This window comes from Hippoglossus stenolepis, chromosome 7 (genome assembly GCF_022539355.2).
Source record: "Hippoglossus stenolepis isolate QCI-W04-F060 chromosome 7, HSTE1.2, whole genome shotgun sequence".
NCBI lineage: Eukaryota > Metazoa > Chordata > Actinopteri > Pleuronectiformes > Pleuronectidae > Hippoglossus > Hippoglossus stenolepis.
Window position 1 is genome coordinate 15,332,443 of NC_061489.1, and position 27,911 is coordinate 15,360,353.

The 27,911-nt window shown below is 43.5% G+C and overlaps 1 protein-coding gene across 1 annotated transcript; it reads left to right on the plus strand.

The window, feature by feature from the left end:
* The first annotated feature begins 12,669 nt into the window (after positions 1–12,669).
* LOC118112777 (Kv channel-interacting protein 1) lies at positions 12,670–27,582 on the plus strand. The gene is made up of 8 exons (XM_035162334.2): positions 12,670–12,867; positions 23,233–23,357; positions 24,164–24,233; positions 24,316–24,386; positions 24,522–24,629; positions 24,721–24,825; positions 25,390–25,452; positions 25,892–27,582. The coding sequence occupies exons 1-8, from the start codon at positions 12,810–12,812 to the stop codon at positions 25,937–25,939; spliced, it is 648 nt and encodes a 215-aa protein (XP_035018225.1). The 5' UTR covers positions 12,670–12,809; the 3' UTR covers positions 25,940–27,582.
* The last annotated feature ends 329 nt before the right edge of the window (positions 27,583–27,911 follow it).

Sequence of the window (27,911 nt, forward strand, 5' to 3'; positions counted from 1 at the left end):
ATGCAATCTCCAGGCCATCTGTTTGAACTGCGGAGTTAGGAATGTGTGTACGTGTGTGTGTGTGTGTGTGTGTGTGTGTGTGTGTGTGTGTGTGTGTGTGTGTGTGTGTGTGTGTGTGTGTGTGTGTGTGTGTGTGTGTGTGTGTGTGTGTGTGTGTGAGAAGCTGTGCCATTGGGTTTGTCTATAAAAGGTGATGGTATTTACCCCTGTCTGCTCTCCAAACCAACCTGCTTCCTGTCTGCCCTGCCCTGCTACTGTTTGACAGCAGGAAGCTGGCACTGACACTTGACTCATGCATGCTAATGTGTCCATACACATAAATTACTGCGAGCAGGTTTGTCCAAGTAAATATAGTATATCACATATGCACATAATTGACAGCTTTATGATACAGGAATGTGCACGGAGGCTGTGGCAGCATTGTGTGTGTCTGTGTGCGCAGTAAATCAGTGTGGTGTCATCCATCAGCCTTTGGCCGTGGTGTGTCCTGCGTGTGTTGACCTCGGACCTGATGGTTATCACCTGCAGACACACAGAGCTGCATCACAAACACTAGGAGACAGAAAACAGCAGCCGGGTCATGTTTCGCCATTTGTCATATGTGCAGAGGGAGAAACGGGAGAAGGTCTCGCAAGAACCCTCTAATTGGACCATTAAGCCGAGTGAGCTCATGCAGGTTGTGTGTTACATAGGCTGTGACAGAAGCTGTGGAGGTGATCTAAGTGATGTCAAATATGTTGTGTAAGTCGCTCAAGAAAAGACCTTTCAGCTGTCTGTGTTATCTGGGTCAAACATTACAGCCGGACCACACAGAGTATTGGAAACTGCTGTAAAAATACTTTGGGGACTTTATAGAGTGTTTCAGAAATCCAGGCATACTGTATATAGCATCCTGCGTAGGCTGTTTAGTTTAGATTCCGACCTGCGCCTCGTTTCATTGCATGGCAACAGCGCTCAGCAGTCTGGTCCAGATCTGTGATGAATAGATAGTTGTGGCCCATTTTCAAGGTGGATTGTTTTTCTCGCAGCCTAAAATATAAAACCTACAGAAAGATGAGGCAGAGAAAACAAACACACACACACACACACACACACACACACACACACACACACACACACGTCAGAAACTCGGCCATGTTGTCCTCTTCCATTTAAAGCACAACCCATTTACTAGTTGGGGAATGGCAACAATGCTTACGAAGCAACTGTTTTTAGGTAATTTTGTGTGGGAAAGTCTCTCGTCTGGAGTGTCGTGTAAATAAGAGCCACTTTGAAGTTTTGCACTGTTGGGTTGTGAGGAAGAAGAGATAGATGAGTAAAGTGGGAGGGAGTGGGAGAGGAAAAACTGGGAAAAGTTGAGAGGGGAGGTGAGGTTGCTCCTCAGGGGGCTGCAGTGTGAGTGAATGCATTTATGTGTGTGTGTGTGTTTCGCCATCTGCTGCGGCATTATAAAAAGGGGCCTAATGAAAGCAGGGCAGGATTCATTTTGCATGGAAGCTTGGCTCATCCTCCATCGCAGCTCGGAGCCAGGCAACAACCAGCTGAGATGAACCCAAAGTAAAGAAAACCGAAGTTTTCAGGACAAACACTCCGACTATGCAGTTTGATTTATCGAAAGGGTATTTGGACCGAGGTCCATATGGCAGTTTATTGCTAGACTGTAAATAAACATGGACAACGTATTTACTTCCTCTTGTTGATTTATTGAATAAGTCTCATAAAAGTACTAACTACAAATTTGGAACTCTGATTAACAATTAAATTAATAACTATAACCAAAATTACCATATAGATAGTTAGCTAAGTTGAAGGATATGGAGTTCTTGACAGTGTAGAGGTTGGCAAAATTCACTTATGCAACATTAATAAAAAAGCATTTGTGAAAGGAAAACATTTATTATGAATATAATAAAGTATAAAAACACAAATTACTAACAGTGTAATTACTAAACAAAGATGTGTATATGAGTATACGTGTGTGTGTCTGTGTGTCTGTGTGCTTCCAAAATGGCGGCTGGCCAAAGAGATAACACCCTTCCCCCGCCTATTGGAATGTTTACGACCTGTAGAGATAATGAGGTGAAGGGATATGCATGTGTCTGTGTGTGTGCCAAATTAGACAAAGTTACTAGATTGGATGCAACGAAAGACTGTGCAGAGCATAACAGACTAACATTACTTTCTCAATAACTTGTACCCAAAATATCACAACACCACAAATCAAACTTATAAACATCACACAGAATCCAATAAACAGTCTTGCTTAGCCTAGTATAATTATTAAGCCCAGTTGTGTTACCCGTCCGTGGAAAGGGGAAAAAGGAAGTTGCTGTGCAGTTCGAAGTTTTGTGTCGTCTTGCTGGTTTCTGTTGAGCTGTGTAGCTCAGTTGCTGGTTGAAGTTTTCCTGCAGGACATCGCATCGCTGCTAGGACGTTGGTAGAGCTTGGAGGGCGAGGAGGTTTCCTTGGTGAGATGAGCTGGAAGCTGCACCTTTGTGCTCCTCTCGAAGAGTTGGATGGGAAGAGAAGATGTGAGCTGGAGAAGAGGCTCGACAGCCTTCCCTCCTGTGGAAGGATTGTAGGAAGAGGGCAGAAGAGAGAGAAGAGGGGGAGACCTGGCCTTATATTGGCCCGGTGACCTCACAGGTCATGGGGTCCAGAGTGACCAATGGGAGTTGAAACCTGTGTCCCTGGGGGGGTTTTCACACCTCTGTGTGAAGTTGATGCCCTCTGGGAGACTGAGTTCCTTGCTCTGTTTTTTGATGGCCCCTGGGAGACTGAGTCCTGGAGGGACATGCTGCTTCAGGCTTTGACGGCACATGTAGGCCGAAGTGTGGTTTCACAAAGAACCATGGCCCAACAGTGGTTAGGCTTCACTTTTGGGGAGCTGTCAAGTTGTCCACCTTCACATACAATGTATGGTTTAGACCAGTGGACAGATGAAAGCTCAGATGGTCACATTCAGATGTTAAGACTCAACAGAAGAAGAAGTGTGTGGTCAATGTGCTGAAACTGAGGACGTAGGTGAAAACTGTTGAACCACAGAACGACCATTTTACATACTCACGACATCATTGAATCCCATAAAATTCTGCCTTGTGTCAACGGGTTTCAGCCTCGTATCTGTTTGAAAATCTGCTCACTCTGACATTGCACAGACTTTGGGAGCCCGCAGGGAAAAGCAGTTTTAATAACTGATTCAACTGATCAGAACATTTGTGTTCACACATACAGTCTCTCTGCAAGGGGAATATCTAGAAAAGACTCTCAGTCACTGAACAGTGGACGTAAAGAGATGTGTGCCTCTTCCTTAGTTATTCTGTCACTAGGTCCTTTTTTGAAGAAAAACAAGTGGTCAGAAACTTCCATTTTGAAAAGGCAACACTCATTAGGCAAACTCCCAAAACTTGATCTGCCGATCAGCATTGTATCTTCACGTTCACTTGTCTCATTTTGCAAATAATAATCAGAATCAAGATTCAAAATATTAGAATGTCCCTCAGTAGAGCGCATATACCTCCACCGAGATCCAACAGTCCCCCTATGGATCCGCACAAAGTTGCACACTCTCATTAACATCATTCCCCTAAAATATGCCAGATTTTTTTAATCAAGATTCATGAGTTTGGTGAGAAATTAAAGAAAAAAATGCCCTGTCTCGTAATGCTAAAGAAAGTTAAAAACAAAACACTGGCTCGTCACCATAACTTAATGGGTTCCTCCTTGGGTCGTGCCCCGCACCTCCACAAAATGTCATGTAAATTGGTTTGGGAGATCTTGTGTAATCCTGCTGATAAAAAAACAGACAAAACCTCTTTGCCGGAGGTAAAAATCCGGCCCCTCTGTCTTGGTATAATAAAGTGCACTTTTATACATTAAGATTATCAAGCAATACAGAGGTGAATAAAACTATTTCTCACTTTTAAAAGCTCCTTCAGTCTTTTCATGCTGACCTGGAGCTGAATCTTATCTGGACGGATACGCAGCACAGAGCTTATTTAAGTATTTATGCCATTTTCATTCATCACTATGATGCCGGATGAATGACTAATAAAGCACTCAACAAATGCTGTCCATTTACAGTCATCCAGATTTTTTCACTGTGATGAAAAGGGAGAAATGAGTTGCTCCACAAACTAAAGCCGGTGTTTTTCTCTGGTTTGTTAAATCAGGCTGATGAAAAGCAGACGTATTAGCCGGTGTCCTTGGGTCCAGAGTGTTGTGGGCTGGAGGTTGACATTAACACGTTTATCTACTTGCATCTCTCCTCACCTGGGGCAGAACAAAAAGAAATTCACCCACTGTCACTGTGCACAAACGGCTCTGCTCACATGAAAAATTTCCCAGTGGGTATGTTATAAACTACAAAACCTGCCCCTCGCCAACACATTCATCTCCCTGTCTGTTCGCTCCATTTGTTTTCGCCTCGACTTTCATTTCTCGGTACTCTCCCGCTCTGTCAAGTGAATTTTGGCTCTCCCTCTCTTTGTCTTGCCTTCCCTCTCACCTCATTTCACCTCCTCATTTTGTCTTTTATGTGTTTCTCCCTCCAATTTTTTCCCTTTCTGTTCCCCGAGCCCGCTCTCCCTCTTGATCTGTGGCTACTCGTCTGCCTTTGCTGTTTATCTTAGGGTTTTCTGTCTCTTTCTCTCGAACCCCTCACATCTCTCTGTGTTTGGAGTCTTGCTCCGAGGGTAGCCCCGTGCTGCTCCGAGATCGCTCAGACTGTTTGAAGCCTGGCTAATCATGTCGGGTTGTAGTTTGGGGGCCAGCGGAGTAGATGTAAATAGACGTGTCTGTTTGGGCATGTGTGAGTGTATCTGGATGTTCTGGAGAACAAGCGCCTCAGCGTTTCCATCTGCTGTGGGGCTAAATAGCTGAGAGGAGACCTGTTTTTTTTTTAATAGGCTTTATAGCCTCCACCTCTCTCTCCTCCCTGCACATCAAAAGCAGCGCACCAGAAGGGCCAATTAGACCAGTAGAATAGCTTTATAGGCACATGGCAACATGGAAACGGATATGCGGCTAATCCCGTGCCTGAAGCATGTGCTTTCGTGTCACCGAGCGGAAGCGTGTAATGATGGGATTTTGATATTAAAACATCTCACATTTCTTTCACACTCTGCTCTACACTCATATGCACATATATTTACTGGGAGCATCATTTCCATTAAGAAATATCTGCCATTATCATTTAAGATCCTCTGTCAGCGTTTGATCTTCCAGTGTTGCAAATTAAACCCATATTTGCGCGTTTATGAAATAAATATAAAAAATCCATATGCTGTATAAATAAAAAAGCTACATTAGCATAATATTTGCAGGCAAAGGCTTTGCTCAGTTCTTCAAAGATAAACAACAGTTTCCATGTAATTTAGCTCCGCAGACGGCTCGGCTCCGCGCTCGCCTCCAGGCCTTTCTAATATGGGGCCAATGAGAGAAATGCAGATGATGAATATAGATAGCTACTTAGCTCTGGATATATGGTTTGGGTTGTATGAGCACAGTTGTGACAGCGCTGACGCACATCACTGGAAACAAATGAATGTGGCTGTTGGAAATGAGAGCCACGTAGTAAACAGTGTTTTACACCTCGTGCACAAACATGAACTGTCGCAGCAACGTGAATTCAAATCAAAACAGTTGTCTTTTTCAGCAGATGCATATAAATACATCTATGCAATGTATTGAAATCTTAAGATCAAGTCTAATTTGATTTTCTTTGACTTCTAAAAACACATTTCTGACACAAATCGCCTGTTTTTTCTTGTTGTTTTGTACATTTCATATTTAGATTTGATTAATTTCTCATTGTCACACTGATCTGTTACAGAATTGTGTTATTAAAACATGAGCGGGTGGAGGGTTTCCAAACACAACAAATTTGTCCTTTCTATCTACATATTCATCGCACTAATTAAACCCTACAGGAACTGTTTCATGGCTAATAAAAACTAATCTGTTTTTTGATTTTCTTAAATGGGGCAGCACAACAACTCTTAAAACAAATCCCATAATGTCACAAATCAGTTTTTATATCTTTTACTTTTGAATTAAACTGCAGGGGCCATCTGTCGTCAAGCAAATCTACACACACACAAGCACGCATGCACGCATGCACGCACACACACACACACACACACACACACACACACACACACACACACACACACACACACACACACCTGAGTTTGGTTTGTGACCTCTGAGAAATAAAAGGCTGTTGCTCTGTGAAGGAAGGACAGAGGCAAGATGAACAGCTTCAATTACTCGCCAAATAAAAAACCCAGGTGAATCTGTGAGGACAAATAAGAAAAGCTTGGACATTTATCATCGCTCTCGCTGACGTTCACACACACACACACTGCGGAAGGTGTCGTGTTTTCCGTACGTTCACCGTTCTGTTGTTTGTGTTGCAAAATGTTGTTGACGAACAATCTCTCCCTGGAAATAACACGCGCTGACCGTTTTCGACTGTGTGTCATCCGACTCCGAGGAAGCAGGGATGTGTGAGGATGTGTGTGCTGTAAATAATGCATGATGTGCTGTATCCCTGCGCCCACATAAGCGTCGAGGTCAGTGAGTCATGGTCCGCGGTTGTGTCGCGTCAAAGATACAGTTTCTTCTTCTCTCCGCAAAGGGACACAAAATGACAACAAGCAAGTCAAACACAGTTTTTCTTTCCTGTACAGCTCTACAAGTCCGCACTAGTTGCACTGTTTTTATTTTACATTATTGATTAATACAGTTGTCCACCCATCCTCACTATCCATCCATCCATCCGTTATCTATAGTGCTTATCCTTTTAAGGGCCGAGGGGGGCGGGAGTCAATCCCAGCTGAGATTGGGTGAGGAAACCCTGGACTGGGAAGGGCTGATATACAGTATATTCACACCTACGGTCAATTTAGAGTCTAAACCTAACCCCAATCTGCTTGTGTCTTCGGGAGGAAGCCGGATTCCCTGCCGAACCCGGATTTTAACTGTTTAACCTTCTTGCTGTGAAGCGACAGTGCTAACCACTATATCACTATACCGCCTCAATACAATCGTTCTTTACTTTAATTCTATCACTTTGTCCTAAAAATGTCAGATAAACAAATTAAAACCCCTCCTTTGATTTCTATGAAGCTCACATGCAGTATTGACGGGCTGCTTGTTGGATCAAAAGAAAATGTTCAAATGTGGAGCCAGAGAAAATGTTCAAAAACTGTTATTAATTTGGTTGACGTTTTCCCCCCCCTGCCTGTTTGTTTGAGATTAGACTTCACAAAAACAACTGAATGGATTAATATGAAACTTGGGTGGTTTTGGATCAAGAGAGAAGCCATTACATTTCGGTGTGGATCTTAAATCATGGGACGGATCCAGGATTATTATTTAGTTTTTCAACATTTTCTATGATGTTCCAGGGAATAATTCATGGATTTAATAAAGAAAATTAGGCATATTAAGGGAACCAATATCTACGAGTGTGTGGAATTTTGTGCAGCTCTACTGAGTGGCACTATTTGTTTGTTTGCCTGTCTGTTTGTAGCATTACGTAAAAGTACTGAACCAATTTCCATGACATCTCATGAAGGGGCGGGCCATGATGACCCAGTAAGAACACATTACATTTTGGTGCAGATCTGGAACAGGGGGTGGATCCAAGGATTTTTTTTCACTTGGAAGTCTCTTCAACATACTCGTTGATTATTTGAGAGAATAATTTATGGATCTTGAGAAAAAAAGGGCACCGATATTTACGTGGGAAATTTGCTGCAGATCCAAATTAAATCCCCGTCTAGTGAATTGAAATGTGCTTTCATAAGGGGACTGTTGTCGGAGGTGTAATCCGAGTGCCGTACTGTTTTGTCAGTAGAAACACCAGGGGTGACACATGTAACACAGTGAGTGTCGTTCTCAGCTCTGTCTGTTTCTCTTTGAATCCAGCGGGATTTAAAGAACCAGTTGAATTATTAACAGTGTTTTCCGGCTGCTCCTTCCTCCGCCGCCGTATGCGTGTGTGTTTACAAAGGCATCCAATGTCAATCTAGTTAGCTGTGACAACAATGGTGAAGCAGAAACCGTGTCCAAGAGGAAGGCGACACTGTTCCCTCCACCCAGTCTCTCTCTCTCTCTCTCTTCCTCTCTCTCTCTCTCTCCCTCCCTCTTTAGTCCTTCCCATTGATTCCCTCTTTAATCACTCTTCATCTCCCGTCCTCCTGCTCCATTTCTCACTCCAAATCCTGCCGTCGCTGTGCTTTACCCCTTCTTCTCCCTCTCTACACATCCATCCTTCCTCCCCTCCGTCCTGATTCCTCACTCTCTCCACTTAATCTGTCCCTGCTTACCCCCCTCCCCTCACTCCTTCCCTCTTTTCCCCCTGGATGATGACAGATCAATAGCGGAGGCTCCTTTAATTATTCTATTTTTTCATAATGTGATGGGAGCTGGCAAAGAGGCTCGGCGTGCATCCACTAATAAAGACGCGGGGAAGTGTCAGCGTGATTTGGACAGCGGATAGATATTAGTATTGATTGGTATTGATTTTCCTAATAGACATGTTCTTCCCTGTCTGAAGCTGCGCTGTCCCTGCTGAGTGATCGCAAAGCCCTGTGTGCCAACAGGCCGGTGTCACACAGCAGCTGATAGATTTATAATCTATAACCGCTGATGGATCTTTTAGGAGGAGAGGAGGGAGATTTTTATGCTGCACGTCCGCAGGTTGGTGTGAATGTGCAGCTTTTTACAGAGCTGAGCTGAATTTCTAAAGCTTCCACTCAGTCTTTTTTAATCTTAATCAAGATCTTTAGAGTTGTTCACGCTCTCTCTCTCTCCTCCTCATTTTCTTTGTTTTTTTCACCACTCAGAATATTTCGTATGTTTGCATGTCCCCCTCGCTCTCCCCTCCTGTCTCTCTCTGCCAGTCGCCCACTCTTTTGGCTTTTGTTATCCACTTCTTTCTTTTTCTTTTGGCTCTCCGCATCTCATTCTAATCTCCCGCTGGAAGCTTTTCTGTTGTGTTTCCTGTTCTTTCTTCCATTGCCAAATATGTTTCTATCTTTGCAGTCACTGCTATTCCCATCCTCATGCCCTCCTCTTCCTACTCTTGCTGTTTCTCCCCTCCTCTCTTCTCCACTCCTCTGTCTCTTATTTAATTTTTCTGTAAAAGTGTGGCAGGGGTCTCTTGTGAAACAGTCTGCCTGCAAGGGAAGCACCAGGCGATTCGGCAGCAATATTTAACATACAAGCACGAAAGCAACACACCCTCTCCAACATCTTGCTCTCTCTCTGCGCTCTTACAGACAGACTTTGAAATGATCACCAGAAGGAGAAATATTTCTGTCAGCGTGTGGGCCTGTCAGAGAGACGGCGGGGGGGGAGACAAGTCAGGAACAGTGTTTGATACAACATGAACACAAGGCTGATACGTGTATGGAGATTTATAGGCAGAGATGGACGGATAAAGGTGTACTGTCATAGGCCATATGTGCCCGGAGACAAATTCAGAGATGGATGGTGAGGAGAGAGATGGGTGGATATGGTCTAAGGCTAAAGATGAAGCAGGGTGAAGGGAAGATGGGGAGAAATCATTTTGATAGCCTCTAAATTCCAAAAGGCAAATGACAGTGGGTTACAGTATATAGCTGAGCAAGTAGAGGGTGTGTGTGTGTGTGTACTTACCTCAATTACCTCTTTAGTCATAAACGCAGGCCTCATTGATACCGACGCCTTTTCCTAGTGAGGCGAAACATTCTTTCTGAGGTCGTGGTTAAGGTCAAGGATAAGGTTTTGGTTTGGCTGTCCACAGATGATGGACGTTGATGCAAAGCCCTAATAGGGACGGCTGTGTGCAAACCTGTGTGAGTGTGTGAGTGTGTGAGTGTGTGAGTGTATGAGTGTATGAGTGAGAGAGTGAGAGAGTAGCAGGAAATAGTCCTGCTTCATGATGCTGCATGCTGAATGGATGCCACCAGAGACCTGATCAGCCATTCTATTTGGCTCTCGGTTGGTGCAAGTGCAAAATATATGTACTTGTTTGTGTGTGTGTGTGTGTGTGTGTGTGTAGCATGACATACCCCCCACTGCTGCCCATTCTGTCTCTCTCTCAGTTGCTAAAAACACACACACGGAGCATTATTGAGCAAATTCTCATAGTAGCAGATTGCAGTTTTTATTTTTTTACTCACCAACAAAATCTTTCCAGCTAAATGTCCATATGGCTTCCTCAGAATCACGCCTCGTTCATTATTCACCAACAGCCGACAAAACGTGTCACATTTTCTGAGGAGACACCACATTTGCAGAAGCATCAACACGGACGGTCTGTCTTGATTCAAAAAAAGGACAATGTTCCTCTTCTACTGCTGAAAACCGATACATGCAGAATCAATTCTTGCTGTTGAAACCATATTTTGACGATATATATATATATATATATATATATATATATATATAAAAAAGGAAGAGATTAAATATTTTCATCCTTGGAATGAACTGTGACTTTGGCCACAGCTGAAAATGACATTTTCACTTGTTGGAGCCTGGACTGTGTCCTCAGGCTGGAGTGGCTTTCATATCAGGGCTGAGCTGGGTCCATCAGCCAGGTCAGTGATCAACACATGAGAGCCAGGCAGCAAATTTCCTGTTGAGTGTCAGTATTATTATTTCTGAGAAGTATTTGGAGCCTCTGTTCTCCTCGCTATGTTTGTTTGAAGATCAGCTTGAGTTTGTGTTGTACAATTTATGGAGAGCTTTATGTTCTTTTATCCTCCCTATTTATATAAATACATACTTCATATTTTATTGTCCAGTACAACACCATAACTAACTATATGACTTCAATGCAAAAGCTTAAAAGTGAAATAACGCCTCTATGACAGTTAATAAAAACGGATTTTCGGCATCATTAAAGTAGAATTTATTGACGAACTGATGAATTGGATTGAAGCAGACTGTAAATATGTGAACAATGTGGATACCAATGGTTCTGTTTATAACAATAGTTGCTTTTAACTCTGGAAAATGTCTGGAAATCTAGGTCCGGACATTTTCTATAGTCTATCTTTCATATGTGAACAACGCAGCAGGAGATTGTCCGAGTCCGACGTGTTCACGACAACAGGAAAATGTCCAGAACATCCAGTCGAGGGGGGGTGCCTGGGTAGAGGAGGCAAGAGCCAAAATCGTGACGTATACATTCTGCTGCGGAGATCAGGTTTTTGTTCATATAGCGTCACCGGCGTCTGCCTTTATGACCAAAAGCTCTCCAATCTTGTTGTCTTTCCAAGTTGAGATCTTCTTCGGCCTCTTCTACGCGTATGACACATCTTTGTGTCTAGATGTTTCCTCTTGTTTTATTTATTTGCGTCCGTCGCGATTTAGAATCATCATCGACATTTTATAGGGGAATGACCGGAAAAGTTCCTGGAAAATATCCAAAGCAACTGACGGTAAGATTTGCGTTCTCACATCCAGCTCCTCCGGGAAATTTCAGGAAACCATTTGGAGCTCAGTGCCTGTCTGACAGCAGCTGATTTATCATTTTGAAAGGTGCCATTCTGCATTATGAGCTCAGCGAATTTCCAATACGTCAAGTGGATGTTGCTGGGAATTCTTTTGTACAGTTACTTTCTTGCATTCTAATTCTCAGAGATCTGAGTCCTCCCTCCATGACTACATACATGAAATTTGCATGTGCAGCGTTTGCATGTCATGCATAAACATCACGTGCACTTTACTGTGTCATCTGGAGCTGTCATCCAATTAGTCTCTTCGCACTGCGATCACGTTTAGTCTGCATACCTTGTTTGTATTGATCGAGCTGTAATTAAAATGTGATTTAATCTGCGTGTGTGTGTGTAGCTCCACGAGACAAAAGCGCACACTCCTGCAGTAATATCTCACACTCGCCTCAATCCCTCTACTTCTACCCTATTAAATATCTCATTCTTCTTATCCCTTGCCTCTTCCTGTTTTTAATCTCTCCCTCTCACTTCCCTCACATGCTTGACTTAAAGCTTTTCCCTCCTCTCGTGCTGCCAGCCCGTCTCCCTTCCTTCCTCATTTTCTCCCTGCCACCACAGACACTCGCTCCTCCATCCATCCCTGTTAGTGTGCGGGGGGATGTTATGGATGGGTGAACAGGAATGATGGATGGAGTGAGTGGAGGTGTTGTTGGATTGAAGTGGCCTTTGAAGAAAAACAGACGTGTTGAGGGGTGAAAATGTAACAGGGCATGTGGTGTTTTTCCCAGAGAGATTCATGGAGTCACATTCTACAAATCAATGGGTACACTCATATAAATATATAATTAAGTGAATCAACATCCTGCGATTTCGTACTGAATCACTGATGTTTTTGGCTTGCGGTGAGGGTGGGAGGGAGGGAGGGAGGGAGAGGGAGAGAGAGAGAGAGAGAGAGAGGGGGAGAGAGAGAGAGAGAGAGAGAGAGAGAGAGAGAGAGAGAGGGGGGGGGAGAGAGAAAGAGGGAGGGTGGGAGGCTAAAACCCCTATTGAAAAACAAGGAAATGGGAGGGAGGGAGGTGGAGAGTTTGGGGAGAAAAAGAAGACAGCGAGAGAGGGAGAGAAAGAGAGGAGGTAGGTTGAGGAGGGATGATGGAAAGAGGGTTTCTGTCGAGAGCAGCCACTAAGAGAGGAGGAGGAGGAGAGAGAGGGAGGGAGGGAGAGGAGAGGTGGATGGGGAGAGGGAAGGGGGTGAGGGAACGTGTGTGTGGGTGTGCGTTCTAGCCGTCCAAACGTGACGAAGAGATACAGACTTCGGCATAAACAGACGCGCCTGTTTCCACGACGACGACGGAAAACATGGGGGCTGTGGTGGGTACGCTGACCATGCAGACCAAGCAGAGGAGGATTTCCAGGGGTGAGGGAACACACAAACACATGCACATGCATATGAAGACACACACACACACACGCACTTCAGTAGTTCGCACATGCAAGCAGCAGAGAGAAGATAAATAACAGCTGTTTCATTTTAAATTTGTGGGTACGTCAATTAGATGTTGCTGGGAATACTTTCAGTTACATACTTATTTTTGGCTTGTGCGGGTGTGTTTGTGTGAGAGAGAAAGAGGGAGAGAGAGAGAGAGAGAGAGAGAAAGAGAGAGAGAGCGATAAAGAAAGAGAGAGAAAGACCAACAGGTGTCCCCTGAGGAGTTTCTCTATCTTGTTTTAAAACAAAGTTCAGAGTGACAGTGTTGTGTGTGTCTGTACGTGCGCGTGTGTGTGTGTGTGCTTACACAAGCGTATCTTTTTTGACAGCACAAACTGAAGGTGGAAAGTGGAAAGCAGCTTCTTTCACAATGTCTGAGTGTGCTTGTGGGCTTGTGTGCCTGTGGGCGTGCGCGTGCACTTGCCTACGTGTGTCGCTCTGTCTGTCTGCCGGCATGTGTCCGTGTGTGTGTGTGTGTGTGTGTGTGTGTGTGTGTGTGTGTGTGTGTGTGTGTGTGTGTATGTGTATGTACACGTGTATGTGTGTGTGCAGACGCGAGCATCGATGCTGGTAAACACACATGTCAAAGGTATTTGTCACTCTGCTCACACACTGCCTTTCCGTCTTGCTGTTACCTTGGAAGCACGGTAGCCATGGCAACAAAAGATGTCAGTTTGGGGGGGGGCTTGATGAGATTGGGGCTATTCCTAAGTAAGTCAAGGCCGTGTGAGAGAAGGAGAAGGTGAGAGATGTAGATATGAAGGGAGGGGGGAGGGTTCTATTTTTTTCTACAGAAACCTGTTGCCTCCGAGAAACCTTTTACTCCCTCGTTCCTCATTCTAGTCAAATCAGGGAAATGTTCTTTATGTAAATTGAACAAATCCAACCTGGCTGCTCCAATGAATGAGAGTGCCAGAGTGGTAAAAACACTGTGCAGTCATTTAAACTTATGTGCCGAGGTAAAACTATTATTGGTTTTTTCACTAGCAAATTACACCATTCAGGGCATTTTCCAAGTGAGTGCATACGGCTTGTTTTCATCCTATGAATAAGCTTATTTATTTTTTTATCCCCTCCCACAAACACAAAACAAACACCTTTCCCTGGAGCGTTTTAAAAAATGGCAAGGTGTAAATCTGTTGCCATTTTTGAATAATGAGGTGGCTGAAGATGATCTCGCGTCGGGGAAACGTGTGAAAGTCGTCTCTTCCTGCAAATGAACACAAGCCATAAATGCCCCTGCACAAAAAACCAACAACAACAACAACAAAAGAAAGAATAGGATGTGGAGCAGCAGCTATTTGGAGGTTGTTTGTAATTCTGCTGTTGTGTTGTGGTTCTTCACCGCCTGCTTCTCTTTCACTCCTCCTGCTCTTACGTGCTCGCCCGGTGCAGGATTAGTGCAGTGTACGTGCACAGCTGCCTGTTCCCTGGTGTTGCAGATAACTTGTTATCCGGGATCGCGACACTGACAGCAACATGGAGAGAGGGACGGTGCACAGCTGTAATGTTGCGAGATTAGATTCCTGCGTGATTGATCCTCTGAGCACGAGCTCGTCACTGGGCTCCTGTGTGTGTGTGTCTCGGTCTCGCCTCAACACTTGCACGCCTGTTTGTCTGCACTGTCTGTTTTCATCAAGGCTGCTTGTAGCTCTCCCTACAACCTCCTTTATTTTTCTGTCGACTGTTCTTTTGTTTTTCTCGACAGCTCGTCTTTGGTGTGAGTTTTCTTTTACCTGTTGTCTTGTCCACCTGCTGTTTTCTGGCAGGCTATAGGCAGCTGTTTTTTCTTCCTCATCTGTTGCCGCTGACAACTCCTCCCTCCAGAAAAACATCATTTCACCAGGCATGTCTCTCCCCTCTCTTGTGCATTTTTCATTTATTTCTCAGCCCCTATATTTCTGCCTGCAACTCTATCTCAATCTTCCTCTCTGCCTCCCCCTTTTTCTCTCACTCCTCTGCTCCTCCTTTTATCTTGCTCTCCTTTTTCTGTTCTCCTCCCCTTCTTTCTCCCCTTTCCACCTTTTCTTCTTTTTCCCTCACAGTACCCCGCTGCTTCCTCATCTCCCCTAGTTGTTTCCCCTCTTTCCTCGTTCCAAGTCCTTTTCCACGCTGATTTCTCTTTATCTGTCTTTCTTCTAATTTCCTCGCCACGCTCACCCACCACCACAATCTGCTTCTGGCATCCTCATCTCCATACCTCTCTCTCTCCCTTCTCCCTTCTATGCCTCCATTCCATCTCTCATTTGCTCCCTTTCTCCATCACCCACGCTCCCATTAGCTGGTGTGAGTGCTTATTAAGTCATCTCGTCACTCTCCTCTCCTGGCATCCTGTCGAGTGTGTCTGTGTGTAGTTGTGTGTCTGTGTGTCTGTGTGTATATGTGTGTGTTTGTGAATTTCTGCAGATTTTGAGTCTAGACGTGTATTTACTCAAAAATCAATATTGGCATGCTGTTGTGTGCATGTAAATGAGTTGTATTTGACTTTCTTACCAAACAACATCAGCAGTGGCACACTAATATGTGACAAATGGCATTGTGTGTGTGTGTGTGTGTGTGTGTGTGTGTGTGTGTGTGTGTGTGTGTGTGTGTGTGTGTGTGTGTGTGTGTGTGTGTGTCTGTGTGTGCATACACCCTCCAGCACTTTGGTCCTCTTTCACAGGCTGATGATTAGTAACCAAAGAAACGTGTATGTGTGTGCGTGTGTGTTTGCGTGTGTGTATTGTTTTATGCACATGGCTGCTTTTAAACCTCTACGACCCTTGAAATAATGTGTTCATGTTTGTCTTTGTTTGAGGGTCGGTGACCGGATGCAACTCTACGTGTGTGTGTGTGTCTGTTTGTTTGTTTGTGTTGTTAACCGGAAAGAGTCAATGGACTCTGACCGTTGATTCGGATGTTGACTGTGGAGAACCATGCGTCTCAGAGTGAGAGCTTGAATTGGAACATGATTATGTGCGCAGCTTTTACATGCTCCACAGTAAATATGACCGTAGCAGCTGAGAATCTATTTTTACGATACTTCCTCTGTACCTCCTGGGAGCGCCTGGCTACTGGAGTGGCTACTTTCTTGAAGAGCGCTTTAGGAGTTCCAGCAGGAGCAGCCCTCTCCATCGCCAGCAGGACAGCAGATTAGGCTAATTCAGATTATGCAAATGACACGCTCTCTGGCAAGGAACCCATGGACAGGGTACATGAAGAGCATGGCAGAGATAGAGAGGCCGGGTGAGATAAGGAGTGGAGGAGAAAGGAGGGTTTGGTCGGGCAACAGAAGAAAGGAAGAGATGGAGGAGAAGCGAGAGGTAACTGTAACTATAGGAGCCAGCGGCAGTTACAGGGAGGCAGAGAGCTAAGAGTTAAATCCTCTTTCTGGGTTGGAGGAAGTGTGTGCATCGACGTGAGAGGGATTTTTTGGTGACAGGCTGGGTGGAGTGACAGGCAGCCAGACTTTCTCTGCCGGCAGTTCAGGCCAACACTTATTACTCCAAACAAGCTTGGCAAGAAAAAGCGTTCAGGCTTTTGGTCACTGACAAACTCCGCGGCTTATAATAGCTTGTGTAACGGATGGAGGAGAAGCTCTCGAGGTTGTTTTTTAGGTTGGTTTATTTAGGTTTTCCTCAACCTGCTTACTGTGCAGCTTTGGATCATGAATCACGCGGCTTTATAGATCTCACCTGTTGGCATTAAAATACTTTGTTTGGTCAAGTTTCACTAGATAGATATAGCTATAAAATACACTGCCTGTCTAATACTGTTTTTCTACACCAGAACATCTTCCACCGACACCTTTACTTAGGCTATGATAAACTTTATACGTTTCCCTGTTGCAGGCAGATCCAAATTATGCACATTTAAAAATAATAAAGAAACATAATCTTTCCTTTGCAGTGGAGCTGGTCGGACAGCATCATCCATTCCCCAGTATCCACTGATGAATTGCTGCTTCTCACAGTGTGGCTCATTGCGGTGTTTCTGGACGACAATAGAGGTCCAACACAACATCAGAGTAGGCCACAGTGAATCAGCTTTTGGCTACACAGGCAGTGTTAGAATGTTCTTTTCATATTGTTTGTTGACGCTGAGAAAAATGACTTTTAAAATCAACTATCTGAAACTAAGTCTGATCCGACACATGATGCAGATGTTCAAAACTTTAAGAGATACTGCACACCTAAAGTGTATTTTTTTAACGCATTAATTCTGGTTACGCATCTCATTTACAACATATTCATACCACATTTCCAAAGAAAATGTATTTCATGGGTTTTGAAGGTGGCTCGTAGCGCGACACAGTGTTTCAAACTGTCTTGGAGCTTACAAAGCCGATGCTGATGTAAATGGAACCGTTCGTCTGTATGTCAGGAAATTTATAATAAAGTTAACGTCCCTAATTAAAAGTGGGGTTCATTATCAGACTCAGGGGAAATGCTGTTTTCAGACTAACTGTGGTCTGATCTTATTCCTGTAGCATAGCGTTAGCTTTGGCACCTCCCTGTTACACATGTTCTCTAAGGGAGAGAGGCGACTGCAGCGCCAGCACACACACCTGGGTAAAGAACATTATTGGTATGGAAGACATTTTTGTAATGGTAATAATTAGATATTTTTTACAACTTATGCTAACATTCCCTTCCTGCCCCCACCCTCTTTTGCGCGCTTGCATTGCCTCGGCTCCAAGAGCTCTGGCTTCTGGCGTAACTGAGCTGCAGAGGCATTGAACCGATGTGGCTCGGGACCTCCGTTGTCCTCCACCACACTGATGCCCAGATTCTGGAGGGGAAAAATCCTCCACTTGTAAAGAGCCCTCTGTGGCAGAGGTGCTCTGCAGTTCTGTGTCACGCTACATTTTTTATGGCCTGAAAATGTCACAACAGTGGTAGCGTCACTCTCACATCCGCGCCCTCAGTCCCTTGCCCAGGTTTTTTTTTTTATCATTTCTCAAAAATGATCAGGTTATACTTTAAGTTGCAGTTTTAAAGGTTCAGTGTGTAGAATAAAAATCTAGTGGTGAAGTTGCTAGCTGAATACCTCTCACCTCACCCTCCCCTTCCAAACATGAGAGAGAACCTGTGGCAGCCTTCAGTTGACATAAAAACTCAAAAGGTGTTTAGTTTGTCCAGTCTGGGCTACTGTAAATATAAAGTATTTAAATATAAAGGGTCCTTTCAACAGTAAAGAAAACAACAATTCGTACAATTTAGATGAAACACACTATTGAAAACATCCCTTTCACTAAAATCTTACACACTGAACCTTTAACATTTCAAAAATAATCCTAAATAAAAAGCCTGGGAAACACTGCAGTGTTCTATCCTGATGGAACTGCTGCTAATTGATCTCAGCAGGAGACGACTCAAGGTTGATGACTTGAGTGAACACAATATGCTCCTAATCATCCCTAACAAGAGATGTTTACACTTTCAAAATGTCTCGCAAATTAAATTAGATTCTACTCTTGGCACTAAATTAAATTTTACACTGAACTACTGCTTTAATTCGAGAACAGTAAATAAAGCAAAGCTGCAAGTGACAACTCAGGGGGACCTCTGGATACAGCAGAGCCCCCTGCAGGCTGCTTGTCTGGCTGCTGCAGCTCCTTTTTCATCCACATTAGGACAATAAACGAGTGTGAGCTGGTCACAGTACGCTGATACTACACAGGAAATATATTATTATTATTTTATTGTGAATTTCAAAGCGTTTCACTGCAATTGGTCGTTTATATGTGAAGCGCACAGCAGATTCTATCCAGTAAAGAGACACTTTGTTATGACTGTCGAAGCATTATCACCATATGAATAAACGTAGCAGCTAAATCTGAAGTAACGCATGTAATGAAATGTACAACACATCTTCATCAGAGGCTTTGACGCACACACCGGTGGTGTCTGTGTTAGCTTTTGCTGCCCCCTGCTGGTACTTTTAGATTGTAGCAGGTTATACAGTTTCCTGTACCCCCAATCAGACAGTAAATATAAAACTCACAGTGCAAATTAGGATGGATCATTTTCCTGTTTTCTCACCAGGTGTATTACAATCACTTTATTTAACTTTATATATTTCTGCAATTTACTTTGTTTATTTTATACTATATGTGGTAAGTTATATAAAAAGTCTTTGGCATGTTTGGTGAGAAAAGTCACTTTGTGTTAAATGAAGCCTTCTGTTGTTGAGGGGGTGATGGTGTCTCTTAATGACATCAATTAATCAAGTCCTGGACACACGTGCACATGCACACGCACGGTCCCAAAACAAACACATGAGGTCACACAGTATGTGAGTTTATCACTGTTACAACCTGCACAGGTGGGCCCCCCCAAGTGAAAGTCCCTGTTCCCAAAAGAGTGAAGGACACAATGACTGTAGCACAGAGGGGGAAGTGGAGGTGGTGGTGGTGGTGGGACAGCGAGAGACAGAGGAGGGGGTAGTTGCTGGGATGGAACGAAGGTCAGGATGAGAGAGGGAGATGCCCCAGGGAGAAGAGAGAAGGGGGGATAAAAAGACAGAGACAGAGAGAGGCGGCTGAGTGCTGGTGTCGCTGTAGGAGGAAGCAGGATGGAGAGAAAGTTTATAGACGTGAGAGGAGTCTAGTTGAACACGGTGAAAAACTGCGGCGAGGACAAGTGTGAACGTTTACAAAATGTTTGCTCTTGTGTATTTCCACGAGATCAAAGCCTGAGAATTAGAAAGGAAAAGGTGGAGTAAGCAAAGGAACACGAGGTGGGTTGAAGTGATAAACTCAGGCCAGAGGGAGGAGAGGATTAATGAAAATGGAAAGTGAGGAACAGGGTGAGAACAGCTTACGTACGATAGCCATCATTCTGCTGTGCTGCGGGGCCGTCAAAATGCTGCACCTACTGGGAGTCATCAAAGTGGAGGGTGAGTCAGAACAACTACTATCACTGTCATCCAGCACTGACACGGACGGCGAGACCTAGAGAAACGTTTTCCCTTGTGTCTGTCTGTAAGTTATTAAACGATTTGGAGTATTTGTGTGAGAATGTTGAACCTGCAGCGGCCTGCTACTTTTTCCAGAAAACCAAAAATGAAAACATAAATCAACAAGCATTGAAAAAGTGTAAGTGTTCGATGCTGCAGGTTATCCAGTTGTTCAGTGTCGGTGGAGATTTGTTCTCTCAGGTTCAGCGAGTAATGATTTCTACACTGTTGCCGTAACTACCTGCAGGGGAGGGCTTGTATATCTTTTCCTCTGCTGCTTTTTCAATTGCAAACTTGCACTACCCATCTGTCCAATATTTATATTTATATTCTGATACTGGAATTTATATTGTTGTAAATACTGATGCCACACAATTGAACCAAAACACTGTGGGGAAAAAAATAAGGCTCATCATTTACATCACCAGTGTTTTTAAGCTCTGTGTGTAGTAATTTACGATTCAAGATATTGGTGCTTGTCTGCATGAATACATATCATCTCATTATAATGACCAGAGATAATTCCAGCATGCTCGTTCACATTCTTATCACAATACGATTCGTTTAGGATGTATTGCAGTTTTCTCCTCGTGGTTGTCATGAATTACATTTTGTTAATTAAAGTCTGACTCATATACTTGTTGTATTAACTTTATGTAGTTTAATGTGTTCTTTGTCCTGATGCAGCCTTGTTCTATGCTGTATGAAAACTGTGATGCTGCCTTAATAATACACTGCACAGCATCTATCTTAGTTTTCAGGATAAGCGTGGAGTGTGACGGTGACTGTGCACATGAACATTACAGTCCAAGTAAAGCATTTCAGAGGAATCTGTGGTCTTTAATTCTATAGGCTCATGAACACTGAACTGTGTCTGCATAACGATGTTCGATAAAATCTAAAAGTTGATAGTGTCATGATGAGGAGCATCACATCAGGAGGTGTGGTTTGAACGCACAAGAAAACATGCGTGTGCATCACATGAAGTGTTATGTCGATGTAGCTGTGTGTATGTGCGTGTGTCCTGTGTGTGGTCATGCAGCATACAGTGTGCTGCACTGGGAACTGGGTGTGAATCAGCTCACCTTGTTCAATCATTATCTACTCACCACTAGGCCGATGGAGGGGTGGGTGAAGTGTTTGAGTCCACAAAACACTTTTGGAGTTTCAGGGGTAAACAGCGTTGCAGCCAAATCCAATACAATTGAAGTTACTGGTGACTCCTTCAAACTTTAAAAAAACAACAGAAAAAAATCCAACTGTCTGTAAGCCCCAACATTCAAATTCGACTCAAAACTGCATCATTTACACCATGTTTTTAGTCTAAATGTCCTCTGTTATCCCCGCATGAAGGAGGATAACAGTGGACATTTCGGCTAAAAACATGGTGTAAATGACGCAGTATTGAGTCGAATTTGAATCCTGGGGACACTTGGATGTCACCACAGGAGTAATATGTAGGAATTTTATGTTTTTTTCTGCTGTTTTGTTACTCGAACACTTCATCCACCCCTCCACTGGTACAGTGGTGAGTAGACAATAAGTGAATTTGGATTTGCTTTGCCTATCACTTTAAGGGCCTGCGTGTGCTTTAAACAGGGTGAAGTAGGGGAAGGGAGCTACATAAAGAGAGACTGCCCAACTTCCAGAGTGTAGAATATTAGCAGGTACAATGCTTCAAAGCTCTCAGACTTAATCATTGTAACTTATGTTGAGTATTGCACTTTCAAATTGGTTGTATTCTGTTTTGAAATATAATCACATAATGTGCAATGACTCCACATGTGAAGATCATAATTTACAGGTGAATTCAAACCTACTTTCGGCTGATGGCAGCACTTAAATGCAGTTCTACATGAAAACCTCAGCAGATGCATTACACTGTAAACTGAGTCCAGAACGGGGGGGTTTTAATTCAGCGGTGAGATGAAGCTGTCTTTGTCTTGCACAGTAAAAACGCCGGCCTGCGGGTAGCCATGATTCACTGATCGGACAGAAGTGAGGAGGTGTTGAAGTAATGAAGCTTCACAAAGCACTAATAGTCTTTGCACACAGATGAAATTGTTTCTATTTCAAGAGTGTTGATGTTTCAAAATGTGGATTGCCAAGGACAGAGTGAACCTAACACACTGAGACACCTGATTAAAGTGGAACAGCACTTTACAAGTACAGTAGCTCGGACTGTTGGAATTCTCTGATGACACTGCAATAATTACTGATGAAGGATTTTGAAGTGAGCAGTTGTAAATCAGACACTGACAGATGAGTGGGCCGGGTGATGTAACTGTAATTTGCTTAAAAAGGGAAGAAATTTAACAATTATGAGAGGTCAACAAAGGCAGCAGTCAACACCACAATATTTAAATGAGTGCACATGTTTCTACCAGAGTCCAACTCTCTGTCCTCCAACACATTCATTGTACAAGCAGGAGTGTTTCAGGGGACTTCAGGTCCCCAGGTTAGAGGGGACCTGCGGGGGCCCCACATCAAACCAAACAGACCAGATATACACATGACAATGACACCAAACCACGTTATTTAAATCTTCAAATGATTCTTTTAGTATCAAAATTATAAACAATGAGCCAACTCTGCATACACATAAATACCATCATCCCAGACACATCACACATTTAGACATTCTGTTCTTAAGCTAAACCTCTGAAATGATCAAGCTTTAGGCATGGGGCCTTGTTTGGGGGTTTTTGATCATGGCGTCGCTTCAGTATCCTGTACATAGACAATCACAGAATTTAAGGGGGTTCTCACAAATTTGTGGTTTGTTGACTCACATAATCAGTTGGTTTTGCTTTGCCTAACCTGGTGCCACGCTCCTGATTGTGAGGATGTATTAGAGAGATGTGTCTTTCTTTACTCAAAGCTGCTGGTTGTCCTCATATGTTCTATCCAAAGTTTTCCACTTGGTAAACAAAGTGTGTGTGTGTGTGTGTGTGTGCGTGTGTGCGTGCGTGTGTGCGTGCGTGCGTGCGTGCGTGCGCGCGCGCGCCTGCGTGTGTGCGTGCCTGCGTGCATGTGTGCGTGCGTGCGTGCCACTGGTTCGTCCTCTCTCCCCTCCCCTCCAGCGAGGAGAGTAATGACTTGTTAATGATGCGGTTGGTGAGAGGAGGACAATGGAGCTGTTAGACTGACCTCCACCTCTCTGCACCTCCATCTCTCTTTTTTTGTCACAGTTTCTATCGTTCTGCCTTTTCAGAGAGATTCCAGTGTAGTTCGAACTTGACGTGTGCAAATTAATTCACTGAGACTTTTTCTGTTTTTCTTCTCCTCCGCTTTCTCACCCTTTGGAGGTCTGTTAAATAATGATTTATTTTTATTTTTTTCTTGTTTCTTCAGATAAAGCTGACGATGACTTGGAGATGACGATGGTGTGCCATCGACCGGAGGGCCTGGATCAGCTAGAAGCTCTAACCAACTTCAGCAAAAGAGAGCTCCAGGTTCTCTATAGGGGCTTCAAGAATGTAAGAGACTGTGGAGGTTTCACAAAACATCAGATTTATCCTCATAGACACAAACCAGATAGACACAAACCAAACCTGTCACTGTGTTGATCAGGACATTCATTATTGCTTAAGTGATAACACGTAGAATCAACCTAATGTCAATACTCACGACATCAAGACCCTTTTTTATTATTATTAATATTATTTCTTTCTATTACACGCTCTGGGATTTTGTTTGCAAAAAGGGGAAGTTTTAGAAGTTTTTCTTTTCCGAGCAAACACACCAAGATATTGGGTTTAAAGAATACTCCAAACCATAATTCTGAATTGTGATTTTCACTGTAATTGAAAGCGACCAAAGTATATTTATATTGCTTTTGTTCCCAGATTTCACTTTCACTTAAATGCATTAAGTGAAGGATCACACCTGATCTGTTTTTATCATTATATTTTTATATTTTTTTAACTTCTTGTAGCTTTTTTTCCTTCCACAATATAAATTTACTTTTCAGAAGTGATTAATGTTACATTTATATTATAAGTCTTTATTATAGCTTGGTGCAATAGCGCCACCCTTGATAGAAGGTCAGAACTTTCAGCAGTACAACTGATTGCAGTTGCACTGCTGAAACAGAAGTCAACAGTGAAACTAGTCTGAATGAAAAGTTAATGTTTAATTTAACCAATATTCAGTCTCCCATCAAATTTATTTATTCTTTTATCAAATTATATTCACACTCTCCCCTTCTGTCAAACCCTCCATCAGCCTGAGGGAGGTTCTGTCTAATTTATATGTTCTCCTCACTCCCTCTTTCTCTCTCCAGGAGTGTCCGAGTGGTGTTGTAAACGAGGACACCTTCAAGCAGATATACTCCCAGTTCTTCCCACATGGAGGTACAGTGAGAGCATGCACTCTATTTGTGTCCATACCTGTTTTTGTCTGTGTGGATTCAAACCCGGTCTTGTCCTCCTGCAGACGCCAGCACCTACGCACATTACCTGTTCAACGCGTTTGACTCAGCAAGTAGCGGCTCCATCAAGTTCGAGGTTTGTTTCATTCATTCACCTCCACCGTTCTCCTGTTTTGAAGACGTCTCATTCAATTCATACTCTAGCTTATTACGTCCAAGCCCCTTCTCCATTTACATGTTGACCTACTGTCTCTCTTTGTGTCTCCATCAGGACTTTGTCACGGCTCTGTCCATCCTGCTGAGGGGCTCCGTCACAGAGAAGCTGCAGTGGACGTTTAACCTCTATGACATCAACAGAGATGGATACATCAACAAAGAGGTGCGTGGTTGTGTGCCTGTGCTCATACACACAGTATTTGGGTTTGTATTGGTAAAGTCTCATCGTGTCTGTGTTTGTTTGCTTCTCACAGGAGATGACAGACATCGTCAGAGCAATATATGACATGATGGGGAAGTACACTTACCCCGTCTTGAAACACGATGCACCCAAACAGCACGTGGAGGCCTTCTTTCAGGTAAAGAAATCGGAGTCTTTTACTGCACGAACTTTGATGTATCAGTAGAGCCATTTTTAGACGTGAACTTTGCCAAGATTGTCCGACTCATCCGCGCGGTAGAAACGTCATCAACGTGCCCACTCACTCACTGAATTCTCCAGACAACATAATGCTGTTTTCTCACATCGGCTCAGGAGTTTTTACTCGAGGGCTGGCAAGAGAAACTGTGGAGAATGTCTGGAGCAACTGACTTCTCACATACAGCCCCTTCTGAAGATTTCAGGAGAATATCTGGAGTTCAGTGCATGACTGGAAGCAGATTCAGATGTGCTTTTGTAAATAGGGAAATGATGATGGTCACCTTGGTCAAACAGCAAATAAAAGATGACATTTTTTTTATTTAACAATAAAAACATAACAGAAAATACATCACAGTGCACTAATGATGTTAGCAAAGTGCAGAGTAGAGCTATCACAGAAGGGAGACTGACAATAATCTCACAGAAATGGCTGCTTATATCATGAATATCTTTGCTTACACTCTGCACTAATGGCGTCATGCATGTGTGTTTGTCTCTGCAGAAAATGGACAAAAACAGGGACGGTGTGGTCACTCTGGACGAATTCATCTTTTCTTGTCAAGAGGTACTTTTCGTTGTAGCTCTCTTACAGACACCCGGGGATCCTGTGCAGCCGGCCTTTTTCGAAGAAGATATTTTGATTTATCATAGTAGGAACTCCAAATGTGCAAATACTGCAATTAATAATGGTTGGGCAACATATAAGTAAGATTTCTTAGTCAAAGTCAAATTGTTTTTACTTACTTTTCACAGAATGCCTTATTTCCCCCTCCTTTGCAATTCTGGCTACACTACCTATTAATTATGGTGTTTGCAGCCAAAACAATGAATGTTTTTACTTCAGTGTGTTTGCCCTCAGAGAGAGAGATCACTCTAATGTTCATACACTCTTTATTTTACGGGCTTTTACTGCCCCCTAGTGGCCAGTAAACTGAATTAAATGGTGATTGTGTGGCGACTTCCTCCTCAGTCTGCTTCTCCATTTCCCATCTTCCCTTGCACAGGATGAAAACATCATGAGGTCTCTGCAACTCTTTGAAAACGTCATCTAGACGACAAAGAAGAGGGCGACGGTGCAATATGTGAAAAGCCCAGAGCAAGAGAGGAGAGAAGAACAAAGAGGAAGAACGGAGTGAGAGAAGAAGAGCTGCACATGCACAAGAAAAAGGAACAGCGTAGCTTGCAATTGAAATGAAACAAAGAGCTTCTTCGGGTTGTGTGTGTGTGTGTGTGTGAGTGTGTGTGTGTGAGACGGTTGCCTAAAAACTTCTCGGGAGGTGTCCTGCTGTAAGAAATCCATGGCGACAAAAAAACGTCTCTGGTTTTCAGAAAATGTCCCTCAGACTTTAACCCTTCACTTGACCTTTACTACTCATCTCGTCTCCAGCTTCCCCCTGTTGGTTGCTGTCTTTACAGTTTACCCTCACGTTGGACTGCGTGTGCCCCCATGCCATCGTGTAAATACTGAGTCTTTCACATTTCTGAAGTATAAACCAGAACATCCACCAGGACCGGAACTCCAGCTTAGCAGTGAGACCGATCCAAGGCATAAAATAAGGTTTTTCACCATGGATTTCTGTATCACCACAACAAGCGTGAGCGATATTGTGAAGCACGCAGGACAAGAGGCCTGCAGCATATTAAACACACAGTATATGTGCCACGAAAAAAACGTGGTGGTAACATAGTCGTCCTCTTGATAAGTGGCCAGGTCTGGGCGTGGCATCTCACACAGCCACCTCATCTGTTTCCAGACACAGGCCTGTGAGGCTTTGCTCTGCAGCTGAGTTTGACCTCAGCCGTGCTTGCGACACGTCCTACAGCCCCCCCCGCCCCCCAAAGAAGTCCTTGTTACTCCCCTGTGTGTGTTCCAGTGGTGTCAGTCAGTGTTTCAATGTTGTAACGACTCAACTGTAGATATTTAACTGTTGTATTTCTTCTTCTTCTCGCTGTCTGGAATCATCCGTGTCGGTCTGTGAGTTCCCGAGTCTGACTAACTGTCTTATCTTTCTGTCAAATCAGGTGGAACTGTAATTATCCTGGAATTTTTGGCATTCATTGTTAAATAAAGAGTCCACTATAGAGATTCACTCATGTACAGATTGAGAGTGACACAGGGATGTGCATGTGTGCGGTGTCCTCCTGTAAAGTCAATTTTTTTTATTCTGCCTGAATATTAAAAAGTCATTGTTGTAAGCACAGTTTCATCTCGTGGAGGCCACAGCGAGCCGAGCGCGTCTCTGCCACAGAGAAGAGTTTCATTGTTTGAATCTGTCTGTTGAAAATGTCGACCCAGAGCGACCAACCTTTCACTGTGAGGGAGCGACAGACGAGGGGGAGGTAGAAGGAGGAGGACGAAGGTGAGGGAGTAGGGCCGAGGATGAGAGTAAAGACCTTTTCACTGATTCTGAAGGAATGGAAGCCATGTTTCAAACGAGAGCCATCGAGCAGGTCATACACACACATTCATGAAAATGATTTACTGTCATGCCCACTCACTGTGCTACCAACAGTGGGATAAAACAAATCCATGCTGAGTTTAGATGTACCCAGACACACTGACGGACAGGAAGACAAACAGATAGACAGGCATGCCGACACACAGACAGCGCATATTGTCAGAATGAAGTCATGTGTGTATTGAAATACTGTATAAAATCATTATATTTATCAATAAACTTTTCAACAAACAAAATGAATCCATGTCTCCTGTATTTTACCTTGTCGCTCCATAACATTTTTTTTTTTGTTTTATCATAATTATTGTGTATGAAAACCTTAAAACCACATCTATTGTGCATCATATGGAGCATGGATCACAATAACAGTTTGTTATGTACACATATACAATTAAAGTACAAAAAGAAAAAGGGTTGCACATCTGCGCCTTCATCCCAAAGGATGCGGGCCACAAATAAAGCAGGATAATGTGCATATGAAAAAAACCAGCATCACTGAACATGCATCACTCCCTTTATTACCCGGCTTACAGCCTCTTTCATATTTTCTCTCCACTTCTCTCCC